The 17,440-nt window shown below is 38.5% G+C and overlaps 2 protein-coding genes across 4 annotated transcripts; one reads left to right on the top strand and one right to left on the bottom strand.

Annotated features, from left to right (window-relative positions):
- Nucleotides 1-1,037: 1,037 nt before the first annotated feature.
- Nucleotides 1,038-7,260, bottom strand: LOC145489872 (uncharacterized). Of its 3 annotated transcripts, XR_014049635.1 has the most exons (7): nt 7,132-7,260; nt 5,962-7,023; nt 4,790-5,030; nt 4,400-4,496; nt 3,774-4,085; nt 2,823-3,074; nt 1,038-2,325 (listed from the first exon to the last, which is right to left on the bottom strand). XR_014049635.1 is itself a non-coding variant. In XM_081468941.1 (6 exons), exons 1-6 carry the CDS (start codon nt 7,248-7,250, stop codon nt 3,049-3,051), a joined length of 1,857 nt encoding a protein of 618 aa, XP_081325067.1. In that variant the 5' UTR covers nt 7,251-7,260; the 3' UTR covers nt 2,528-3,048. The 3 variants fall into 3 exon arrangements, 2 of the variants coding, with proteins under 2 accessions (XP_081325067.1, XP_081325068.1); XM_081468941.1 differs by lacking the exon at nt 1,038-2,325 and having other exon boundaries at nt 2,528-3,074; XM_081468942.1 differs by lacking the exons at nt 1,038-2,325; nt 3,774-4,085 and having other exon boundaries at nt 2,528-3,074.
- Nucleotides 7,261-7,606: 346 nt separating this feature from the next.
- On the top strand, nt 7,607-16,678 carry LOC145489876 (uncharacterized). Its single transcript, XM_081468945.1, has 7 exons — nt 7,607-7,928; nt 8,972-9,055; nt 9,439-9,710; nt 11,478-11,615; nt 14,407-14,462; nt 15,017-15,153; nt 15,523-16,678. The coding sequence occupies exons 1-7, from the start codon at nt 7,631-7,633 to the stop codon at nt 15,804-15,806; spliced, it is 1,269 nt and encodes a 422-aa protein (XP_081325071.1). The 5' UTR covers nt 7,607-7,630; the 3' UTR covers nt 15,807-16,678.
- The last annotated feature ends 762 nt before the right edge of the window (nt 16,679-17,440 follow it).

A 17,440-nucleotide genomic window follows, 5' to 3' on the forward strand; every position in this document is an offset into this window, starting at 1 on the left:
TGAAAAATTGGAAAAACCAAATTATTTCAGAAAATAGCTGTGAGATATTTGCGAGTCAACGAGCCGTCCAGTTTTCAATGTTAAATCCCAAAATAAAACACCACATAGCGCTCTGTGGTGTTTTGAATAGGCCACAAAGCGCTCTGTGGTGTTTTGAATAGGCCACAAAGCGCTCTGGGGTGTTTTGAATAGGCCACGAAGTGCTCTGTGGTTTTTCAACTACTACTGCTGTTTTGTAAAGCAAAGCGAACTAGGAACAGTTAGAAGGCACTCCGGCCATAAAATCTACTCGACAAGTAACTTTCTGTAATAAATGTTCGATGCTACAGGAGACGGCTTACCCAAAAAGATTCAGTCAGCCTCAACAAACTCATACTGAGAAGAGGGCTTTCGCGAACCGGCTTTCGCGAACCGGCTTTCGTATGAGTGACACTGGAAATAGAGAAATACTGCGCAGATTGAGTGGTAGTTTTACAGGACCGAAACCTAAATTGGTTACACTGCTTCTCAGGGATTTCGTTTTGCCTCTGTAATATCATTGAACCATCTGAACGATTTGAGGATAATCGAAGCGCGGAGTTTAATATTGGCTGGCCGGGAACACGCAGTTCGCAAACCGGAGAGTAACCACTGTTTAAATCTTCGATCGAACTTTCATGTTGAATTTGAAACTGAAAATACACTAAGCGGCCAATTTCCGATAGGAATCTTGTGAGGTAAATGCAATTCTTGCAAATAGTCGCTGCATATTTACGTTTAGAGTCACTCTGGTTCAGAGTAAAGACATACAAAGTCAACTACTGCTTCCGTACGCTACCCCTCGAAAAATCAATTTTGCTCGAAGACCGAACTGCAACGGAGTTTAGTTACCAGTCTTATGCTGCGTGTTGTTAGACACGGGGTATTCGTATTTCCTAACCCATCCAAGCAGGACCCGCCGAACAGGGAGTTACCTTGTTGAGCGGTATTATGACTCTACGTCGGACATATATATCTTTTAATTTCTAAGGTCTCTTAAAAGGTAACAAAGAAAGACAAAGAAATCTGATATCGCCTGAGAAAATAAAGAACGAAAAAAAAATAGGAATGAAAATGAGAATCCAATTATATTTGCTTTTCTGATTGGACAAGAAGCCGTACTAATATAGACACTAATATAGTCACCAATAACTTCATGAATGTTTTCAACGGTGTTACATCTCCTCGTGTGTTCTCTTACCTTTAACAAATGGACGTCAGTTTTTCATGCGTCTGTCCTGTTATTGATCATGAATTTCGTCATAAGATTGTCAAAGTAGCTGTGGATCCACTAGGCGATATCCGCAAACTACTTTGACGATGTTATGACGAAATTCATTGTCAATAACAGGACAGACGCAATTTAACAAATTGTCCAGTTGTCCGCTCTCGCTCGTTGACGCATCACATAAATTATAAATTCATGTCTGTCCATTGCTGACAATAAAATTTAGCCGATGAGCGCGCGAGAATTTCTGCAGTTATCGTGAAATTGCTTTTTGCCAGTGGGCCTTAAATTTTACTTAACCTACGCATTGAAACCTCAGGTCAGTGGCATCAAAATTGTCACTGTTAACAGACGATCCACTTTCCAAGTTGACTGACTCATAGCCACTTTGATTCACTCTCAGACCCAGCTCGTCGCATGCCCGCTTTTTCAATAGTTCCCACTGACGTGAGCCTGGAACCGGATAAAATTATTGTAGCCTAAGAATTTTCGCAAATAACTGGTTCCAAAATTAGTGTCTAGCAAATATAATTCAGTTTCAGTACTTGATCCTTTTTGGCTTAGAAAATGAAAAGCTGGAAGTTTTACCAGTGTTGGACTTGGAAGTGGAGCATGTTTGTCCCAGAAGAATGCTGTTCATGGTTGGTCCATACTGACAGTAGGTAGGGTTGCTATTTTGCCCATTGCCTCCCCTAATCTGGCAAAAAAATGTTTTCTACCAGGTCACTGTTTACAAACATGGACTTAATAGTGCAACCAGGGTTCAGCTGAAATGAAATGTGGCAAATTTGTTCAAAGCCAATAATCATGGACTTCAAATCAAATAAAAGCTTATCAGAAAAAATTAATTTGTTCCTTTCTGATGCATTTAGGTCAACCCTTCCACTGACTTCTACCTCCCAATCTTCAATCCACTTCAAAACTCTCCTGTTTTCGATGAATTTTTCATCTTCGGTGCTTGCATATGGCAGTGGACTTGTGAAATTTTTTACTAAAATGCTGGTCATTTGCAGGAGTTCCACAGTCGAGTCCAGGTGTGTTGACTTTTTTTTGTGCCTCTTGAGATCATTCTGATGTGCCTATTAGAGAGGACATCAAGCTAAAGTACTCTCACCATTCTATGGAACTACATTTCATCAATGAAAATTAATATGGGAGTGTATTCTTCGACTCTATTAGTTTTCATGATCACAAATTTGCAAAACCAGAAACAGCTATCTAGTTCAATAGGAGTATTTCAATCCAAAAAAAAATTAACTTTAATTAGAATTATTTTCTGTGGTTATCTATTAAAGCCTGACATTCTAGTGTGTAGTAATTGGATGCTTGTGGGAGATTGCAAAGCTTTGATATCATTACCTTAGGAGAATTTCACCCGAGAGTTTCATCACTGCAAATTCTCAAATATTAATGCAACCTTTTGCTCAGTCATGTATTGTTAGTCATCCCCTCAACAACCCAACAGTAAGAAATAGTTTTAATAAGAAGAAAATGAAAGAGCATAATATTGGCTGAGGAATAAACACTTGGAAAATTCAACTATATGTAATGATATCTGATACTATTGGGACCGTACCTGAAGTAGTTCTAACATATTATCATTCCGCACATTTTCAGCCAAGTGATTGCGCATCTGGGTTGCATAACCCAACGTGAAGTGATCTTCATTAAGTTTCTCATGGATTTTAAGGGACGGGTTATTCTGGTCCCATTTGTAGGCTTCTTTGAGATGAGACCAGTACACCAGCTTTCCATGGAGCAACAAATTTCATGATGTCCCACTTGTGGAGCTCTTCTCAATGTTATTTCATAATTTCTTGAAGTTGCGCTATTGTAGGAGACAAGTAGTCTTCATTAAAAAGTTATAATGACTTAACTTTATGCTTCATACCCTTGGGGGGGGGGGGGGGGGGGTGAGGCACCCAGAAAAATTGGGTGAGGGTGTGCAGCACGCTTCCCAAAACCCTTACCCTATTAATGACCTAAATCAGCAATTTTCCCTCCCCTATTTATGACCTGATAAAAAATCTGATACCCTATTTGTTACCTGACCCTTACTAATCAATAGCCTGTTTCAGATCTTTTTAATATACTTAGTTCCCTAGTTCAGACCAATGTTAAAGATAGTTTGTGAAGGGCTTTTGTTGATGGTCTTTCCGATAATGATGGAAAGGTAGCTTCTTTTTAAAAGCATACCGATATCAAGACTAGATTGCAAAAGCCATGCCCTATTTAAGCCTAAAACGGCTCAAAAACCCTACCCTTTGGGGCAGGACATTCAAGTCGTTTTGACATTTTGTAAAAAATTGATTTGAAATATTATGGCAAAGGAAAGTAATTTAATTAATAATTTGGAATTTATGAACTTGTCTCTATTAAATATTGAGTAATAAGCAAATAAAGAACATTAAACACTCTTGAATGCAGAGGTATAATTTTATTATTGCAATTGTACACACTTCACAAATTAGAGCACTGCTCAATGTAAATAATTGTTACTGTTGTTAAAACATTTTGTTCAACTTACTGAAGAATCTAGAAAAAATACAAGAGGTTGTCCAGTGTGGATATTTGTTGTGGTGTATTTCTCCTTTGACAGCATCCTTTCCTTTGAAGTGCATTTGTATGAATGAACGGTTTGCCTGACCTCCATCACAGCAGCCATAGATGACACTAAATCCTGCCATTTCCAACCACCCAACAGTCTCCCAGAATTTGATGTACAGAGTTGATGGGTCAACTTCACGAGTCGGACAATGAACAATAGGGAAACGAAAACCAGTGTTTCCCAGGTAAACAAATTGGAGAACATGTGTTGCTGTTTGCACTTTAGTCTCACCTGCAATAGGCATAGTACTACCAATTAACACACAATAATTAATGCATCATTACAATGTTTCCCATTCGTTGATAAATTAGAAGTATAAGATATGTAGAAATTTTGTGATGTATAATTCTGAATCAATTTTCACTTTAATATCTCTCTGCTGTACTTGAATTAAATTATATTGGGATACATGTAGGAACATGCATAGCTCTGAAATTATGTTCAGTGAATAGAGCGAAATTGCTTCACATACATGCTAAATTTTATTGACTTAATGCAAATGAGCAACAATAAAGTTCTGTGAAAAGGGCTATTAAATTTCTTACCTGTTTGAATCAAGTTCATGTCATCATATTCAGATCCAAGCTCAACAAGCCCAACCAACTGCCACTTGCCATTAAAAGATTTCATCTGAAGGTCCTCCTAATGACAACAGAATATGAAATGATTAAAACTTGATAACAATACCTTTGTTTACTTATTCATAACTTCAATTAGCACTTAAGAACAATATTCTTAATTGAGTTTTGAAAGTATAATCAGGCAAATTAATACATACTTAGTGGTTTGGTTTTGGTTTTACGACACTCAATTGAAAACCACTTTTATTATCTATTTATTGCCAATAAATCATGGTTAGTAAAGAACATTTCAGTAACATCAGAAGCAATATAACTGTGATCACGATAATTGCAAAAATTGGCAGGAAATAACACCTGTATTGCCATTTCATCTAGTATAACACCTCCAGTTTTCTCTGCTGCGCCAATATTTTTCTTCTCTGCCTCATGAACCATCCACTGGAGAACATCTTCATTACAACCAGGTTCTTGACTGGTTATATTTTTGTGGTACTGTAACAGCCTTCCAGAAGGAAGCTTCAACATTCCACTTCTTTGGAGTTCTTCATAGGCTTTGGGACTTCTGCGCCATATTGAGAGACATAAACTGATGACTCTGCAAGAAAGAGTAACGGCTTGCTATTTGCCAAATTATATTAAGCTACATCTAGGGGGAGTTTACAGTCAAACCTTGCTTGTTACAGTTTTGTTAAGATGGATGGGTCGAAATAATAGATTGATTAAATAAACTTAGAGGAATAGACAAATTATTCTTATAAAAGTTCCAAGGAAATAATTATGAGAAAATGGATGTTTCACTGCTTTCTAGAAGTCAAGGGAATGGATCAGGCAACCAGAAGCAGCTTTCTTTAGTTCTGTCACATGAGTTGTGACTTAATCCTCTATGTACATACTCAATGTGGAATGCAATATTTCTAACACATTATTTGGTACTTTTACAATGTGCATGTTCAGGGTTTCAGAATTCTTAGCTGCCAGTTTAATTTAAATTTGCAAAATTGAAACATCTCCTGAAAAGCCCCATTGGGGATAAGTGCGCAATTAAGATGTTTCAATTAATTTTGGTAATCACACTACGGCTGCAATTTGGAAAAATTCCAAATATCACAAGTAGTGTAATAAAATTACTTATTAATTGCTTTAGCTTTCATAACTAACAAAATTTTGATTGTATCAGAGCATTAATTTGCACGGCAGTACAAATTGAAAATTAACAATAAATTGGTCTGCTCTCAGCCAATCACAAATATATGAAGTAATTTTCTCACTCACATAATAAATCTGTTTATGTAGTAAATTATTTAATTGATTATTTCAAGCAGTTTTTAATTGAGTGTCAAAAGTAATCAGGTAATTATTCTGTTTGTGGTTTTGGTTTTACTACAGTTTGATATTCATTGTTTATTCTAATCAGTAAGTAGTTATTTTGGTTTTGATTTTACGACACTCAATTGAAAACTGCTCTATTTATTTACTTATTTATTTATTTATTTACAATATCTCAGACTTAAATATTTCAGACTTACTTTGGATGCCATCGGTGACCTGTCGGGCCTTTGTTGTGCAGAGCATCAGCTTGCGCTTCCCAAAATATGCGCATTCCCTCAGGTAACTCTTCTTTTACTACATTGTTAAACAAGGAAACAAAGTCCTCGTGGTCAGACTCTTCAAATTCTTTCATTTCTAATTCAGTTCTACGATACTTCTCTCTCCTTTCCAAGTTGACACGTTTTTTCTTCTCGTCATGGAGTTTTTCAATTCGTTCTTCCCTTGACACAAGGGTCTCAGGTTTCCTGCTCTTTTCCTTCTCTACTTGACCATGACTTTGCTCCTTAGCAGCTGCCCTAGTTGATCTTTTTAAACCATAGCATTTTTCACACATTGCACATTTGGACGTTGGAGCATAGACAAGGCTGCATTCTGGAGACCTCACCCTAAACTCCACAATCTCCCTGTTGTCCAAGATCCACTTCTCAGTTACTAGTTCTACAGAACTTCTCTTAAGAATTCCCCCATTTGAGCAAGGAAATCCTTTACGAATGTCTTCTTTAGAAAGCACAGAAAAAAGAATATCGAGAGAACTCTTCTTTGAAAGCTCTGATACAATGTTGTCGATATTCTCTTTGGAAACTATCTTTCTCACAACTTTCACTTCGAAGGACCAATCTTTAAAAATAGCAACTTCTTGCAGAACTTTACGGTCATTACATAGTAAAGGAACAACTCTAATGAACTCTACTGCATTCGCACTGACATTTGATTTTAACCACTCAGGGTGACTGTAGTTGAGGGAAAAAGAAGACAACGATGGAATGTCAGGTGGACAAGAGTCGCAGACAAGGGGATGATTATTCTTCTTTAGCCCAAGATAGACACGAGTAGCTCGCTTCCCTCGTTCAGTTCTTCGTTTGGTTTTCGTGACATTTGGGAAGACCTTTCTAATTACACGACCAAATGCACTCGCATCTACTGGCTTCAAATCCGGGCAGCTTTCTTTCGCCTGCCAACCATTCACCAAATATCTTTCGTACAACTCCGCACAGGGCACATAATTTCTGTCATTCGCCTCACTGTAGTTTTCAACCAGCCTAGTTTAAGTCGAGAAAAAAATTTTTCACTGCCTGACTGACGCGTACACCATCCATCTTCATTAAAATTCGAGTAGCGAACTAAGCCTCTTGAACTTTTGTACTCACCATTCCGTTATTTTAAGTTTGTTTCTCGACTCAATGTTGATTCCTTCACATTCCACAGCGCTGGCTGAATTATTTTTCAAAACATTTGCAACATTAAGAGGAGGCCATTGGTCCACCATGTTGCAACACTTTGAACGCACGTCACGAAACGCGCATTTTGACTTCCGGTCTCTCTTTCACATCCTATTTCCGTTCCCCAAAACTGGCAGAGACATACGACGAAAACTAGTCAGAAGTTACATCCCTTGTCACTTTATTATCCTCGGTGAGCGATCGGCTACCTCCGAGAATTTGCGAATTTTCCCGCCCGTCCCAGACTTCCATAATTTCGGCTCCAGACCTCGCACTAGCACACCGCGCACGTATTAAAAATTCAAAATAGCGCGATAAAGGTAGGTTCATCTTTTATTCATGTTCTAAACGGATGTGAGGGCTCCCTGTGCATAGGACATAACTGCAACGGTACAAACGCTTGGCATTTTTTGCCATTTTGAATACGATGTCACGGAATCCTTCATATTTACTCGCTTCGATAACAAATTTCTTACGAAGCTATCGCTCTGAACTTCTTCAGAGTGGAAAGCTGGAAAAAATTGCAATCACACCAAGGCAATTCAGCAGCATGTCCAGCATGTATACCAGTGGAATAGATCGCGACTTTGATGAAGAGCGATCTGGAATCCGTGTAGTTGACCTGAGAAGCGACACTGCAACCAGACCCAGCAAGGCAATGAGAGAAGCGATAGCTGCTGCAGAAGTGGGTAATGATGTTTATGGAGATGACCCAACAGTGAATGGTTAGAATTTGAACCTATAACACACAATATGCTGTTTTATTTTCTGACGCTGTGTATTTTTGAATGTGTGTTTCTAATTTTGTCTAAGATGCATGGGCAAAATTGTAGGACAAGATGGAGTGGCGATTCCATTCAAATGTGAAGCGGTGATAATTTAGATTTTAAGAGGTGGAGGGGTATATTCCTACACCAAATTAACTGAAGGCAGCAGGCCCTTCAAAGGCATTTGAGTGTAGCAGCCCATTAGGCTAGGAATTAAGAGATTTGCCATTGGTCTGCAAGAAGTGCTTACCAGCGGGTCATGCCAGGCAATATGCAAGCCATTTTGGTTTGCCTAAATAACAGTCTGGTAAGCCTAAATAGCTCACCCCCCTCCAAAAATAATGTTAACTTACAGTTAGCCTTAGAACCAGGAGGGATTACTTGCTCAGTTGCATAGCTCACATTGGCAGCAAACTGGTTAGCCTATATAACGCTCCTACTAGCCTAACTAATCTAGAACTCTGTTTAGTCCAAATAGCACTTTGGTTAGCCTACATTAGCTCAATTAGGGTTATCCTTTTTTTGGTGGGGAGGTGGGGGGGGGGGGGGGGGTTAGGGATCCTAACTCACCTGGCTTGCATGCCTCGCTGGCCGGCTTGCATATTAGCAACAGTCCTTCTTACCCGGTTTCTCTGGGAAATATTAAAGGTTAAAAGGACTGAAAGGAGTAAAGCAACTTCCATATTTTATATTTTTTTTAACTTTGTCTCCTCTCCTCGCTCTCTTTAGTTTAGTTGGGATCAAAACCATACAAGGTATCCCTAATGGTGTATCTAGTGAGATACAATATTTGAAATCAGTGTTTCAGATAAGAAAGGGGTCTGAATCAACATATTGATAACTGAACTTCTGATGATTTGGTGAAGCTCAAATCTATTAACCACTTGGAATTCCTTATCAATTGACTTCTTGCCCTAAAAATACTATCTCCCTAAAGCCTTATCCAGAGAATAATTTTTTGAGGTCCTTGAATTCAAATCCCGTTTTATTTTTCTCACCAGTCTTACAGGAAAAGGCAGCAGAATTAACCGGTAAAGATGCTGCCCTCTTTGTACCAAGTGGAACAATGGGAAATTTAGCATCAGGTATCATGAATGTTCACCCCTAAGTTTTCCCGTGTTCAGGTAATATATCAAACACGAAAGACCATGTTTGACCACATTTCCAAATACCAAGAAGAGAGTTGAAAATACAATGTACAGTGGAGTATTTTTGTTGAGCTTCAAGGTGTTTGAAAATGTGGTCAAACACTGTCTAGAGTGTTTGATATATCTTCTCAATCAAAACCAAAACTAAGAACAAAACAGAGAAATAAAATTGTAAAAATCTATCCAAACAACATTGCAGTCATGATTTCCTTTGTTTAAACTTGTTGAATTATTACTCAGTTTGAGAAATTGATTTGAAATAGTTGCTATTGTTTGTTAACAAGCCACTCATATAAGCAAAGTTTTCCTTGATCTTTCAGTGATGGCACACTGTCCTGGTCGAGGTGATGAGATACTTGTTGGTGACTTGGCACATATCATAATGTGGGAGCAGGGTGGAGTTGCACAAGTGGCTGGTGTACACTCACGACAAGTGCACACCAATCTTGATGGGACTCTGGATTTGTCAGACATTGAAAACAAAATCCGTTCAAGTGGTAATGCCCATGTACCCACTAGTCGCTTGATATGTGTTGAACAAACTCATAATGGAACAGGAGGCAGAGTATTACCACTAGAATACTTAAGAAAGGTAATGTTGGTTAAAATTCATTCTGTTTTATTTCATGTCTCTTCTATCCTTCTCCATATATCTACTGTGCATCTGTTTTAGTGTTAGAGGTTTGCATTGGAATTTTGATGTACTGGTAAATTTTTATAATCTAATATAATCTTCCAACCTATTTTGTCTCACATTATTGCTGCAGAAGGGCTTTATATGCTGTGTTCTAAGAAATAATAATAATAATAATAATAATAATAATAATAATAATAATAATAAGTAAATAATTAAAATAATAAATAGATAAAAAGTAAAATCAAATTATTAAGTTAAGAAAAAAAAACCATACATTTAAAAAGAAGAGTCTTTAGCTTAGATTTAAATGTCGCCAGCAACCTACAATCTCTTATATTACCGGTATATTATCTGGTAGTGAGTTCCATAAAACTGGAGCAATATATGAAAATGCTCTGTGTCTGTACATCCTAAGATTACATTTAGGAGTAACAAATGTGGATTTATTGGAGGAGCATAGTGATCTAGCAGGAACATATGATTGTAATAGTTCATTTAAATAAGAAGAGGCAATACCATTTAATAGATTTAAAGGTCAAAAGCAAAATTTTGAAATCTAGTCTCTCATGCAGCCACTGTTAGCCAGTGTAACTCTTGAAGCACAGGCATGATGTGTTCATGCTTCTGAGTTCCAGTGAGGAGCCACGTGGCTGCGTTCTGGACATACTGCAGTCTCTGAATCTGGTCTTTAAGAAGGCCTGACAAAAAGGAGTTACAATAATCCGGCTTAGAGGTTACAAATGCATGGATAAGGAGAGCAGAGCCATTTGACTGTGGTGTAACTAAAAAGGTCACATGTAGGCCTGCATGGTTTCTGCTGTTAAGCTGATACCCTGTAGTTTGCCATACATATATGTTTTTTGCTAGTTTGGTTTGCTTTTGCTCAATACATTTAAAAATTTAATTTTGTCTGGCTCACCAGAGGGTGGTGTCGCTTTCCTTCAAACATCAATAATGAGATTCAAGCCTAATTATCTCAAAAAAATGCATGGCCACCCCCATTTTTCATTGTGGATTCCAGTAGTCCTTGCAAAGATCTACTTGTTTCCGCATAGTCCTAATCTGGTGCAAAAACCTTTGTATTTAGTAGGCACCGTCCCTAAGTTCTGTCGCATGCTACTTTCATCAATTGCAGATCATTCATCATTGATCTGATGAGATAATTTATGCCTGACAAAAGTCTGTGGGCAGTTATCTGATTAGCTAAGACTAACAAAAGAATCCTCACATGTCCAGCCATGCCTTCAGGAGAGGAGGGCAGGCTCCTTTCCCAAATAGTGGCTATTAATTCAGCCAACCATGTTTGTAACACAAGGCCAATTTAAGATAATAATATGGACATGATTCATCTCTCTCTCATATACACTGTAATCACACAAGCTCAAATTACTGAATGAATTAAGAAATAAATGAATTTTCGGTTGGAAAATGTGCAGTTGGAATTTGGAATTCTTTGAGCACCTCTTTTAGTGAAGAAAATCTGTGAAAAAAATTACTGTAAGAAGTTAGGTGTCCCAAATTGATGGGTACATGGTAAAGGTGTCCAATATTTTTAGTGATCACTTTGAAAAGTTTGAATTGAACAGTTCTATGAAAGTCAATCAATTACATAACAAAATAGCTCTGTAGCTCCAGAACCAATTAAAATTGAGGATTTTGTTGAATGTTTAATATTGTCCGATAGTAGAACAAACCTATTTTATAAAATTAATTTGTTTTCAGGTGAAAGAGCTTGCCACAAAACATGGACTTAAGGTGCACATGGATGGAGCAAGACTTTTCAATGCTGCTACAGCTCTTGGTGTTCCTCTTGCACAGATAACCCAACATGTTGATTCAGTCACTTTCTCTCTTTCAAAGGTAATAATTGGCACTGGAGTAAATGTAAGCATCTTGAATGTTTTTACCACACCCAATGTTTTTCCCCAGTTACTACAAGGGCTAAGGTATAAGGCTGATTTAGAATAGTACTAATTAATACTTTTTTACAGTATTTCAGAAGTCTAAGTAATTATTTTGTATTTATACTATACCTGTTTGCATGCAATATATGCCCTTTATCCCAAATAAAGATGGGCTGCAGGTGGCTGGGGGAGGGAGGCAGGAAGTGGTGCCATTGTCAGAATCAGATCAGAACACAAGTTGAACATACGATAGTGTGTGTCACAGTGATTTTAAAATGGAGCATAATTGAAGGGGTGAGCGCAAAACCATGCTGAGTGACGATTTGGGTGAAAAAAAAAATTTTCGCGAAAGGGCTTGAATTTTTGCATGTGGTCTTCAATGTAATAGAAAAACGCGGCCCTGTATTTTTGTCGCTGGTTTTTGCTTCGTTTTCGAGTTATAACGTATGCAAAAATACTTGGCTTTTCCTAGCCATGTCTTTAGGAGTTTATTTGTTGAACAGCAAACAGGCAGACTGTTTATAGTGTATGAAGTCAAAATCAAATCTCACAGCATATATAGAGCGGAAATCTGGGAACAGATTGTTTACGTCGGTTATTGTGAGGTGAGTACAACACGTGAATCGATCGAGAGTCAAACGAAATTCATCGAACAAAAAAGAGATGTGCCGCATCAGAGCTCTGTCAACTAATATCTTAAGCATTGTTTTAAAGTACCTTGTATGCCTGCCTGGTGGTTGAGAGGCATCATAAAGTCTCGATAAACCCGTAAGTCATCAGCACGTTTTAAAGAATCAAAATGTGTTCTGAAACTTCGAAGGCAGCTGATATACCGTAATCGTGTTATCGGCGTTCGAAGTCAGATCGAGCCAGGCAGCAAAGTCCAAGAGCAGTTCTTGCCCAAGAAAAATACCCTCTGGTGAGTCGTGGCCCATTTGCCAAGCGTTGCTAGCGTCAAAGTTTGGAAAGAGAGAACTGGTTTTAGAGTGATAAAATTTGTCTTGTATCGACCACATGTTTTCCCGCGCACGAGGTGTAAAGACCCTTCCCGGCATGCATTGCGATCACGTTCTGCGGACGTTTCTCGAACTGGTAACTAGCTTGTTTAAACATAAGAATGGCCAACAAGTAGCGATCGATTGTAACATAGATCTGTGATCCAGGTTGCGTTGATTTTATTTCAAATCGGCATGATTTGTAGTGTTTTGAGCTTCTGGGATCAGCGGACATGCAGATGTATGGAGACCCGTACGTTGCGGAGAAGGGTTAATCTGTTAATCTGTCAGCCCTATTTATAGCGCGTTTTCACGTGAAATCAACATCATCGAGCTTATAAGTTGCATGAAATTACCATTTTGCTGTTTTCTAAGTGAAACTAGCATCCTTGCCGTCAAGCGTTAACGTGAAATCAACATTTTAACCTATTTAGACGAAATTAACATCATTGAGCTTATGCGCTGCGTGAAATTGACATTTTGCTGGTTTCTAAGTGAAACCAACATGCTTGCCGTCACGCGTTAACGTGAAATCAACATTTTAACCTATTTAGACCTGAAATCAACATCATTGAGCTTATGCGCTGCGTGAAATTGACATTTTGTTGGTTTGTAAGTGAAATCAACCTCCTTGCCGTCACGCGTTAACGTCAAATCAACATTTTAACCTATTTAGACCTGAAATCAACATCATTGAGCTTCTGCGTTGCGTGAAATTGACATTTTGCTCGTTTCTAAGAGAAATCAACCTCCTTGCTGTCACGCGTTAACGTGAAATCAACATTTAAACCTTTTTTGACCTAAAATCAACATTTTTGAGCTTATACGTTGCATGAAATTGACATTTTGCTGCGTTCTAAGTGAAATCAAAGTCCTTGCGGACGCGGCGGGCCGATCCTTTGTTATGATAAACCGAGGCGAGACTTCGACTTATAACAAAGGCTTGGCTTGGCTATTATAACAAAGGATCGGCTCTGTTTATCATAACAAAGGCCCGGCTTCGTTTATTTGAAGACCTCGGCGGGAAAAGGGCGCTAGGTATTTTAATCAAAAGTGAACTTTGTCGAAAACGCTCCAAATTTCGCATGCAGTTTTGTTTAGGTATGTTTAACAATGTCCCGTAGTTTTTCCGCTAAGCTTCGCTTCGTTTTCGAGATATTGCGTACGCAGAAAAACCACTCGGTTTTCCTAGCGGCGTCTTTATAAACGAAGCAAAAACCAGCGACAAAAATACAGGACCACGGTTTTCTATTACATTGAAGACCACATGCAAAAATTCAAGCCCTTTCGCGAAAATTTTTTTTTTCACCCAAATCGTCACTTAACATGGTTTTGCACTCACCCCTTCAATTGTAAACTAACACCTAGAGAATTCACTCTGAGCAGTCACAAAGAACACTGAGATTCCAGTGAACCAATGTAAACATGGAGTGAATAAATGAAGCCAGGTGCAAAGTATGGGAAAATGGGAGCAGGCACATAGTGATTGTAGTGGACTTTTTTTGATTGGTCGAGAAAGGGGGGTGAACTTTTTTTTTAAAAAAATTATCAATATGCGTATCATTGCAGCACCAATTTAGGCAAATTCAAAATACTGTTGACCTAAATGCAAAATTGGTGTGTAGCCTTTCATTGTGCCACAGAATAAAAAAACATTACAAAACAAATTCATGCACTACAGCTTAGTAGTTCTTTCCTGACTGTCAAAAATTAATTATTAAATATTAACTATTAATTGTCATTTCCTTGTAGGGTCTTGGTGCCCCAGTAGGTTCAATAATTGCTGGACAGAGTGATTTCATATCAAGGTAAATGGTTTCTAGACAGAGAAAATCAAGGATTAAGAAGCTTCAGTGTCAAGAGACTGTTATGAAAACAATTAAAACGTTCTCTGGCTGAAAGATTTGGGTTAAAATAAGCTTTTGACTGCCAACTGACAGCCTTTGGCAAATGATCAAAAAGACCTGAATGAATGAATATGTACAGTAAAAAGTGGGAAAAATACAGAATAAAAATGGTGACAGTAACTGTTAACAGACTGTCCTTGTTAATAGGTTTGTTTGTCAAAAAACGTGATACTGCACATTTTAAAATTAGACCCCTTCCCTTGTTCATAAATGTAATGTGTAGAGTAGGTGGACAACACAAATAGGGTTGTTGTGTTAGTTTGTTGTAACAGTAATAGTATAATTGATAATTTGTCATATAATAAATGAAATAATTAACATTTAGTTTTCAATGATCTTTAACTAATCTAGACTGTTGTGAGCAGCTTTTTATTGTTCCAGTTGCGATTCTTGCATACATTTACATGATGATTTTTTCCTTAAAGATTACAGTTATGCTCATCCATTTCAAACAGGTGTTGGCGTCACAGGAAGGTTCTTGGAGGTGGTATGCCACAGGTTGGTGTGTTAGCTGCAGCAGGGATTTATGCATTAGACCATATAGCACCAAAACTTCAAGTGGACCATGCTAATGCACAGACTTTGGCAAAAGGTCAGCAGTATTTTCGTCAACATTTTATTCAGCTTTACCAATTGTCTGAACCCCTTGTTGTGTTTTTGGGCAAATCAATGGCTTAAATAATCAGTCACTCCATAAGCCATATTGAAAGTGCCCAGAACAAAACGTTTTTCTTTTGACCAATTTATTTAACCATTGTGGGGAGCTTAATAAAGACAAACCGAAGCAAAAGCACAATAACATAGGTCTCCAGAGCGTGCATAGGAATGTAACTACTCTCCGTGCGAATTGCGGACCTGTAATGCTGACCTGAAATGGTCAAACGACTAACATTTCAGGCTGTTGTCGCCTTTGACATTAAAAACGAAAGTCACTATACATGTGGTACTGTCCTTCTAACAGGAATTCACGATATGAAAGATCTTGGCTTGGACGTCGATCTGAAAAGCGTTGAAACCAACATGGTGTACTTCAATGTCAATCATCGTACAGTTTCAGCCAATGAGCTCGTCAAACGAATGCTTGACGTCACAGACAGCGCGCCACTGGAAACACGAGTAGCAGTGAGAATTCTTACAGCTGGAAAAGATCGAATAAGACTGGTCCTTCATCATCAAGTGTGTCAGGACGATGTTCATAAGACGTTGGGAAAGATCAAATACATCTTAACCTCAAGTCAAGTTTAACACAGGTCCCCCAAGCTCCCAAGGAGCCGTGAACATTTTAAATGTTTACTACACTCAGTCGCGAAAAGTAAAGGAAAAGTGAAATTTATGTAAACAGGGTAGCCCATTCAGCTCAAAGGCTGGTATCCATAGGGAAACTGTATAAATAACATCAGGTCAAATCAGCATAAGTATAAGAGTTTGTATGGAAATGTAACGATCTTTTATAACAATTCGAAATATGGAAAAGACATTCGATGATAACGATTTACTTCGGCCTTTAGTGTGCTACTTGTGTTTTCCACGACGTTTTGAGGCTGTTTCAAAGCGATTTCAAGCAGAAGAGCAAGTCTGACAAAAACAACTACAGGCCGATCTCAGCCGTTCCTTCCTGTACTTTCAAAAATATTCGAGAGACATTTGCACAACTCTCTATCTACTTTTCTCAAGGACAATAATCTCCTATATTCATTGCAATCTGCCTTTAGGAAACACCACTCGACTGAGACAGCCTTAATAGACATTGTCGACCGAATGCTGTTAAATCTTGATGACAACCGGATAAATGGCTTAGTTTTCGCCGACTTCCAGCAGGCCTTCGATCTTGTTAACCATGAGATTGATTGAAAAACTGCGCATTTATGGTCTAGAGGACAACAACCTGGTCCTTGTGCGTTCATTCCTTCAAAACCGAACGCAGCGCACGGTTATCCGGAGTGCACAATCCTCGCCCCAGGCTTTGACGCACGGAGTACCACAGGGATCCGTACTCTCTCCTCTTCTTTTCCTAGTGCATATAAACGACCTCCCGGAGGCAGTATCGCAGCCCACTACTGTGGACATCTTCGCAGATGACACGACTCTGAGCTCACACTCACCTTACACAAATACCCCTGGACTTTATTCCAGACTATGTCAAAGTACTGTAGAACTGGAAAAATGGACAGGCAATAACCGGTTTAAGCTGAACATGGCCAAAACAAAATCCATGTTCGTAACCGGTACTAGACTGCGTGCAAAGATGGACCACTGCGACCAGATGGAAATCCGTTCCAGCACGGAAGATGTATTGGAAACTACTACAAGCTATAAACTACTTGGAGTATATATTGACCCGGACCTTTCTTTTAACGAGCATGTTGAACATTTATGTAAGAAACTTACTAAGCGCATCGGTATCTTGAGATCAATTAGGCATTATTTACCTTTAAATGAGCGTATACTCTTCTACAATGCAACCATAAAGCCCCTTTTTCTGTATGGCGGAGCAGTCTGGAGTATAACATCTAAAGCAAATATCAGACGAGTCTTTCGACTGCAAAAGAGAGCGGCCAGGGTAATATTGGATGTTAAAACAGCAAGGGATGAACGAACTGTTGACTTATTTAACAAGTTGGACTGGTTACCCTTCTATGAAGAAATCAATGTTAATAAGCTATGCCTTATCTTTAAATGTCTACATGGTCAATGCCCAGAATACATATCTAGTAAGTTGATACGTGTGAGTGACATATCGGTAAGATCCTCGCGTTATAGTCACATCACGCTACGATGCCCTAAGAGCAACAGAGCGACAGAAGGAGGAAAAACTTTTGCTTCTACATCAACTTCACTATGGAATTCCCTACCTCCTAACATAAGATCCTGTGATAGCA

The sequence above is a fragment of the Orbicella franksi genome, chromosome 6 (genome assembly GCF_964199315.1).
Source record: "Orbicella franksi chromosome 6, jaOrbFran1.1, whole genome shotgun sequence".
NCBI lineage: Eukaryota > Metazoa > Cnidaria > Anthozoa > Scleractinia > Merulinidae > Orbicella > Orbicella franksi.

Bases quoted from the DNA above. Each gene is read 5' to 3' on its own strand.
- LOC145489872 (XM_081468941.1), bottom strand. From the start codon at position 7,250: ATGGTGGACCAATGGCCTCCTCTTAATGTTGCAAATGTTTTGAAAAAT. The intron at 7,024-7,131 runs GTGAGTACAAAA...GACTTAAACTAG, and splicing joins AAACTTAAAATAACGGAATG to GCTGGTTGAAAACTACAGTG. The intron at 3,075-3,773 runs GTAAGTTGAACA...CTCCTACAATAG, and splicing joins TATTTTTTCTAGATTCTTCA to CGCAACTTCAAGAAATTATG.
- LOC145489876 (XM_081468945.1), top strand. From the start codon at position 7,631: ATGTCACGGAATCCTTCATATTTACTCGCTTCGATAACAAATTTCTTA. The intron at 9,056-9,438 runs GTATCATGAATG...TTGATCTTTCAG, and splicing joins AATGGGAAATTTAGCATCAG to TGATGGCACACTGTCCTGGT. The intron at 14,463-15,016 runs GTAAATGGTTTC...CATTTCAAACAG, and splicing joins CAGAGTGATTTCATATCAAG to GTGTTGGCGTCACAGGAAGG.